This window comes from Hydra vulgaris, chromosome 12 (assembly GCF_038396675.1).
Source record: "Hydra vulgaris chromosome 12, alternate assembly HydraT2T_AEP".
NCBI classification, from domain to species: Eukaryota; Metazoa; Cnidaria; class Hydrozoa; order Anthoathecata; family Hydridae; genus Hydra; species Hydra vulgaris.
The window spans coordinates 77,443,736-77,452,500 of NC_088931.1; the positions used below are offsets into that span (position 1 = coordinate 77,443,736).

Consider the following 8,765-nt stretch of genomic DNA (forward strand, 5'->3'; position numbering starts at 1 on the left):
ACCTTTTTTTTTTATAAGAAAAACTTATTTTTAAGTAAAGTTAAAAGAAAGCGATGCTCCAACATTTTTTTTTGGTCAAAAAAATACGTAAAACGCAATATATCCTATGCGCATGCGCAAAATTTTACAATGCTGGTGTGTAGCATGAAATGGTAAATTAGGATGGTTTCGAGTAATTTCTGACTTTTCTGAGGGAAGAATCTAAGGTTAAATGAAATCATTAAGTTACCCTTGATCCTAACTAGCCCCATCCTCCCCTATGCCATCGTAGGAGCAATGGTTGCCTATGATGGCATACTTGTGCTTTTTTTTACAATAAGAATAACTTATAAAAAAAATAAAACTGATAAAAACTCCCAAGGTAATTATTGTTCTAGATGTAACAAGGAATGTATCCATATCAAAACTTTTATTATTGGTCTTCAGGATACTGAATAATGAAGCTTCAAAGTTAAGTATGCCATCATAGGCGCCTTTCCCCTATATTGCAAAAATTGTTTTAAAAACATTCCAAACAAATGTTTTAAAAACATTCCAAATTTTATTGATCCCAATAAAGTCAAAGAAGAATTTATCAAAACTATTACTTTCAATATCAAAATCTTGAAATGATTTCCAATTTTGAGTTAACTAAAAACTCTTGATTCTACAAACTTTTGATTTTTCATTAGTTTAGTTTTGTTACTTTGACAAACAACTATATTTAAGAATTTTTTGCAATAGAAATGAAAAATTATTAATAAAAGTATTTTTTATTTGGACTTGAAATAAAAATTGGGTAATATATATCTCTATATATATATCTATATCTATATCTATATCTATATCTATATCTATATATATATATATATATATATATATATATATATATATATATATATATATATATATATATATATATATATATATATATATATATATACTTATATATATATACTTATATATATACTTATATATATTCATTAAATATAAAAAACCTGTTGTCGATGCAAGGGCATTGCAATATTATTTGCAATTTGTCCACCCATTGATAGAATCACACCTTCTGGATTCTCTTTTTCATAAATATCCATAACAACCTAAAAAAATCAATTTTTAAATCAAATATATTTCAATGCTATTCACAACAGAACATAAAAACTGGAAAAATGTTTTTTTATTATTAAATTATTATTGCCTTATAGTTTTTGAACTTGCTTTATAGATTCCTGTTAAAAAATAGCAATATAAAATTTTTTTTAATAGAGTTTGAACCTAAAGACTTGTTTTACGGATAGCATGTGTAGTTCGTGGTCTTTAAACAACTCAAGATTCTTAACATAATAATATAGTTGAACCTATTTCAACACTTGGTTTATGTAGAGTTAAACACTTATTACTTATAGAATGTCTTTAATACATACAATAATAAATTGAAAATTAATTTAAAGTGAAAGATATTAAAACTAAAAAAAGCCTAACTAAGACAAACTAAATAAATTACTAAATAAAACTTATCAGTTTAAGGTTTTTGTGTTAACTGAACAAAACTCAACTATAATAGTTAAAAAGATTAATAATTTTTACTCCAACAAAACAGTACTGCCAACATTCCTATTATAATGAATGGCAACAACTGCTAAAGTTGCTTCTCATTATTATGCTCGCTATTTTCTTACTCCTAATTCCATTCTCTACCTCTACAAATCTCTTATTTTAAGGCATTAAGTAAGGCATCTCTCTCGCTTTTTCACAAATCCTATCATGGGCGCTGTTCAAAAGAACTATGATCTCTAGTTCCTAAAACTCGCTCAAAACATTCTCGGTTGATTTGTCATTCAGCTAAGTTGCATCCTTTAACTGTATGTGTCCCTGCATGCACTAAAAAACTTTATTTGACTAGTTTTTTTCCTCATTCATCAAACCTTTGGAACTCTCTCCCATCTTGATATTTTTCTAACTCATACAACTTTTCAAGTTTTCTAACGTAATAGTGTTGTTTGCAGCCTTGCTGGGAGAGAATTATATTTAAACTAGCTGACCTGTAAAAATACGGTTCTTTGTAAGCATATTCCATACCCATCTTTTCTATACTTTTTCCTTATATACATACATACATACATACATACATACATACATACATACATACATATATATATACATACATATATATTTATAATAGCTTTCCAGACCCATAAAATTCGGGTTTTTACCAAACCTACCATTTCTATACTTATCTATTTCACACCTATCATTTCTGTATTTGGAGTCAAATACATTAGATTAAATACATATTCATTAATTCTAGATTTAAAAATACAAATACAAATTTGAGTACTTTAGGTTAAGAAAAAATATAAAGATTTTTTCAAGACTGATAAAATGGTCTACCAAATAGAAGAATAAGAACAAGTCTTCTAACAAATAATTAGTATTTCCCAAAAAAATAATGGTTTATGTTAACCTAGCTTAGTGATTAACCTAGGTTATGAAATTGCAAATACATTTCAATCAAATACAAATATTTAAGACATATTTTAATCAAAAACAATACGAATTCAAATATGCCAAATTACCCTATTTTTACCAAATACAAATACATATTTGATCCCAACTCTGGTATCAGTGAAATCGAGATCTAGTGTAGCTGGTCTGCTGGAGCACAGTGGAATACTATCAAGATTTAACTTTATTGCAGTCACTAATAAGATGCGTTCTTGACTAAATTTGTGTCTTTAGGTTGCAGATTAACACAAAAAAAAAAGTTATTTCTTTATTAAGTTTTATTGCACACAAATAATTAAATATGCTAGCTTATGACTTGGTTGATTTTTGGTAAAAAAAAAAAAACTCATAATTTATTAGATATTTCTACTTGTTGTTTTTATATCACATTTCTGCAATACTTCTGCAATAGCAATTATTTAGGGTTTAAAGTGTTTGCTATTCAACAGCCTTTGCTGTTGTTGAAAGGTCTAGTACTATTACATAACAATGCAACATGATTAGTTAAAAGATTTTATATAAAATCAGTAGTGTTTTATTTGATATATTGATTTGTATCATACCAAGTATTACTATTATGGGTTGACTGATGCTGAGCACACATTTTGAAATTTTTGCCACTCCACAAAAAAATGATTTTAATTAGCTTTTAAATAGCTTTTCATTATTTTAAATAACCGCATCGTGTATGAGTGTAGAATAATTTAATTTATAAAAAAATTAATAAGAACATCAATAAATACAAGTTCTCTCAATACTAATTTTTATTATCTTGCATCCTAGCATCCATAGCTACAATAAAAACATTAATTTTAATTCTGGTGGTGGATTGAAATAAGATACTATATCAGTTGCTTTAAAAAACCATAGGAACCATAAGTTAACACTAAGGTAACGCTAACTTAACATTAAGGTAACTTTGACATGTGTGTAACATTGACATGTGTTTGATTAAATGTTTTTACCCACCACCCATTGACTATTGTTTAAATTATTTTAACAGATGCTGAAGCCAAATCTTGAATGAACAAATGAAACTATTTTAATCCGCATAATAAAAAGTATAAATAACAACGTAATATGGCGGGCATAAATTTAACTAATTTCTAGTTTTTTTGTTGCAAAAAAAACTTTACTTAAAACACACTATAATATCATTTTATATGTGTTTATATGAGGTGTTTTTAAATACAAAGCATGTAAGATTTTTTTGTAGCATTTTTTTTTTAAAAACACATAATTCAGTTTTGGGGTAACATTGACAGGAATGCTTAAGTCACCCCATAGGCCAAGAATCAAGCAAAAGTTGGCGGAATGCTTATATCTAATGAATCTTTAACGGTTATATGAAATGGAATCAAACAAAGTAATCCCTAAATTAAAAGAGTTAATCTTATTAAAAAAATGTACCAAGATATTAAATGTCAACAGATCTAAAAACCGACACTCTCAAAAAGTTAAAATCCACCCCTAACAATGTTGCATAATACTGGTAAGAACAAAACATCAGAAATTGAAGATGTAAAAAATCTTGTTACTTCAAAAAATAAAACAAACACATTTATAGCATAAACATACTACTGTTAATGTTACCCCATATAGGGGTAACATTGACAGTAGAACCCCATCAACAAAATTAATTATCTATCAATAATATTAGATAACTAACTAAATTCTTCATCAGTTTATGGCAGCAATATCATTGGTAAACGTGTAGAAATACTGCATACTAAATTTAGTCTGACACAACTAAAAAAAATTATTACTTTCTGAAGGTGTCAATCTTACCCCACTATACATTATAAATTTTATAACATCTATATCTAAATAACTTATTTAGATATAGAACTAAAAAAAATATTTAGAAACATAAAGTACACAAGTTTTAATCAGACTTGAACAAATTTTCTATTAAAAACAATACCTCAAAAGAAATTTCATCAAAGTAAAGTCGTTCACATTCATCATAATCTGTGCTAACTGTTTCAGGATTGAAGTTCACCATGATTGTTTTTTTACCAAGCTAAAACATAACAATAATGATAGAATAAGAACAAAAAAATAAAGATTCTTTATTAGGAAAAAATACATATGTTTATATGGTTTTGTTTTTATTTATTTTATTACAACACACACATAATAGGGTGGGCTGAAAAACAACAATTTTCAAAAATTATCTTTTAATATCCCTTAATGTATTCTATATAACAAAATAACTGTAGAGAACATTTTGAATGAATAATATTTTTAGAGTTCATCCTAACTACCCCTAAACATTTACAGGGTCCCAAATAAATAAATAAAAAAAGTTCTTCATAAGTAGATAAACCAAGGTTAAAGCCAAATTTTTTTTTTTAAACATCTTTCCTTCCAACAAGGCTGCAAGCAACCACTATAAGAGTTGGACTTATTAGAGTTACTAGAAGAGAAAAGATGAAGTTTATAAAGCAAGATGACAATTAACAAACAATACAAAAGATTGCAAATTATATGAAGCAGGAAAACAAGATGAACGGAGCGAATTCCAAAGATCTGATGTTCCAGGAAAAAAACTTGACATAAAAAAAGAATTTTTTGAGCACTTTGGAACAGTCCCATTAAAATGATGAGACTTAATTGAATGACAAGTAACACAAGAATGAATTTTAGTAGATGGCACAAGAGACGCTATACTAAACTAAACTGTTGACAGTTGGAGAACCGATTACTTTATCTGGTAACATGTTCCATGCATTGGCAATGCAATTGTTAAAAAAGTGGAAACGAACTTTATTATTGCTGGACTTTTCACGGTGAAGTCTTTCTCTGTGATTTGCTCTTGGTGGAATTGTGATGAGGGGAAAGTGCCAGTTGACTATGTCGATGTTATTAATAATTTTATATTTTTGGATGAGGTCACCTCATTTACGACGTTCAACAAGAGAAGATAGGCCAAGTTGTAAACATCTGGACTTGTAGTCTAACTTTTTCAGTTTGTCTGGTATTTTTGTGGCTCTGCACTGTATTAATTCAATAGTTTGTTCATCCTTCACCAAATGAGGGTTCCAAGCTAGAATTGCAAACTCAAGTAAAGGATGGATGTAGATGGAATAGAGTTGTTTCCATAAAGAAGCATCACTTAGAAAGTGTGTTTTAGGATGCCTAGCATTTGATTTGCTTTACATGAGGCAATGATGGATTGGGTTTCTACTTTAAGATCATTGGTAATTTGAATTCCTAAGTCACGCTCAGAGGTGGTTGCTTTCAATGTAGCTCGAGTCGTTATTGAATAAGGGCCTAATTCCTCCATTGATTACTTAAAAGGAGTTAATTTTTTTTGGCCAAAGTGCCTTGCATTTCTTTGCGTTTAGCTCCATGAGCCAAGATTTAGTCTAATGAAAAACTTGGTCAATATCTGATTTGAGTTGAAGTGGAGCAGCAAGTGAGTTGACAATGCTTAGGATTTTAGTGTCATCAGCGTAGATCTTACAACTGTTTTCTTTGCTTATTACATCTGGCAGATCATTGATGAAAATGACAAATAAAATTGGTCCCAAGACTTATCCTTGCGGAACTCCACTTGTCACAGGTAACCAATTTGATTGGGTGTCGCCAAGGATGACTCGTTGAGATCTGTTGAGTAGAAAAGCTTTTATCCAATTGAGAATATTGCCTTCGATTTCATACATTTTTAATTTGTAAAGCATTCGTGTGGGACTTTGTCAAAAGCTTTACCAAAATCCAGAAATACGACGTCAACTGGTAGCTTTCTGGCTATATTTCCAGCCAAAAAGTCCATTGTTTCAAGGAGATTTGTAATGCAGGCTTTTTACTCTAAAAATCCATGTTGACTATTTGATAAAAGATTTTTTGATTTTAGATGCTGGATGATTGCCTTTTTTACTAATTTCTCCATTATTCTACATGGAATCGAGGTGAGGGATATTGGTCTGTAATTTGATAGGTCGATTCTGGAGCCCTACTTAAATAAAGGTGTTACATCTGCTTTGGACCATGAGATTGGAATTTCACCATTGTCAAATGACTTTTGAAAGATGAGAGTAAGTGGAGAAGACATTGAGGTAGAACAAAAGCGTAAAACGCGAGGACTGACAATATCTACACCAAATGATTTAGATATATCTAGTGCTGAGAGTTACATTAGAGTGGCCGGAGTATCGAAAGATATGCTATTGAGGATTGTGTTAGTTCAACGATCAAAATGGGGAAGATTGTCATTGGATGGCTCTTTGCTGAAAACTGATTGAAATTGATTGTTAAGTGAGTTGGCTATTGTAATTTTGTCAGAGCTAATGATCTCACTGGAACTGGCGACGTGCATAGATGAGATCTGATTTATTACAGAGCGTTTACTATATATGTATGAAAACAGTCTTATAGGGTTACGCTTATCATTGGCAAGGGAAATTTCGAAGGATTTCAGAGAAGAACGACTTAATTTTTTAACAAACTTTCTAGTTTCTCTATATTCCCCAACCAGGGATGTAATTTTCCATTTTGAACCGATGTTACGAGCCCAGAGCAATTTTTTAAGATGAATAAGTCATAATAGTTCTTTTGCCATCCATGGTTGTTTTTTGGGGGATGGTTTGTTTGGCATACAAGGCATGAATTGAAGACAACATTCATTGTATTCGCTGAGCCAAAGTTGGTAAAATTGTTCTACGTTCAAGTCTTTAAAAATAGATGACCAGTCAATCTTATTGAATTCTTTGTTGATTTTTTCGTAGTTACCAAGCTTGTATATAAATTTAGAGCTGTTGAAATGTGATAATTTTATGCTGGAAGCCAGTTTGTAATGCCAGGTGATAGAGCAATGATACTTATCAGACAAACCGAGTGGAGGACCAATGTTGATTGCGCTAGCACGATATGGAGAGTCACATGATGAGATCAAGAGTGTTTGTCATAGGGCGATTAGCAGGTTTGAAAGTAGGGACAGTGACGATTTGGTGAAGATGACAATCTTGAAAAAGAGAGACAAATGAGGAACTGAGACTAATTTTACTAGGGGAAAAGACTGAATTGGAAGTCCAAGTAATCTCTAGGAAATTGAAGTCACCGGCAATGATGATACCATTGTATTTTTTTCATCGATATTAAAATTTTGGCATGGAAAGTAGCACTTGAAATTTCTGAGAAGGCTTTGATACCGGAGGATGGAGGTCTATAAATACAGCCTAGGAGCAGAGTTTCATTCAGAAGCTTTAGTTCAACCCATAATTGTTCTGAATAGTATTGAATAAAATCTTTGTGTAGTAGGGATTCCTCTATTTGGTTTGAGATAATTTTACTGTTTGTGTATATAACTACACCTCCTCTGATTTGGTTGTGACGGTCTGAACGAAAGAGGTTGTAGTTCTGAAGAGAGGGAGTTGATTGGTCATTGAACCATGTCTCGGTGATAAAAATAATGTCAAAAGAGTTGTTTTCTGCAAGTAAGGACAGTTCGGTGAGGTTTTTTGGATTGAGGAAGGTTGCATTGGTGTAGAAGCACGAAAGATGAGATAATTTGATGGAAGAGCCGGCCTTGTTAAAGAATGTTGAACTAGTGAGATGTTGAGAGCGACTGAATGGCTTCTATTGACTGTTTTGGATGTGTCAATGCATTTGATTTTTTCGCTGTGGATGACAAATCGAAAGGGTTTGCAAAGTAAATCTTTTACCAATAATTCTGCATTTTCTGTAGCACGCTTTTTGTTTAAGTTGTTGAATGTTTCTTGTACGAGAGGTATATGGTCTGGGCGAATGTAGACAGATTTTAATTCGTTTATTGAAGTTGCTTTGCATTAGATAAGAGATCATTGTGGTGGTCATTCGAGTCAAACTCGATGATGATCAATTCATTTGGTTCAGCTGCTATTGTAGTTAAACTGATGGTATTGTTGATCTTTTTTGTGAAATGCCCAACAACTTTAAAAGCAACATTATAGTTAAGTTTTTTGAGCATACTTTGAACTGAAATTAGCCTCTGATTATTGTCAGAGGATTTTGGAAGACCTGCAACTTTTTGATTTCATTTTTACAATTTTGGTATTTTCATTGACTGTTGTGATAATTGCTTTATTGGCTTCTGAACAGTGCTTGACTGCGCTTGCCAGTTAAGAGTTGTGGTCTTAGAGAACAGAAACGCGGGTGAGAAGTATGTTGACTGTGGCTATTAGTTTTGATATTGTAGCATCAAGCTTTTGAGAAGCAGCTGAATGGTTACCTTGACCTAGGCCTGGCCAGTTGGCTGCTAGAGCTGCAAGTTGGTCAGTTGAATAAGGTGTGGTCATTAT

General features: G+C 31.0%; 1 protein-coding gene across 1 annotated transcript in view; it reads right to left on the minus strand.

Annotated features, from left to right (window-relative positions):
• Positions 1-8,765, minus strand: part of cad (carbamoyl-phosphate synthetase/aspartate transcarbamoylase/dihydroorotase) — an 83,665-nt gene that overhangs the window by 41,257 nt on the left and 33,643 nt on the right. The window contains 2 exon segments of the mRNA NM_001280939.1: positions 978-1,079; positions 4,409-4,507. Coding sequence (NP_001267868.1) covers positions 978-1,079; positions 4,409-4,507 — 201 coding nt within the window.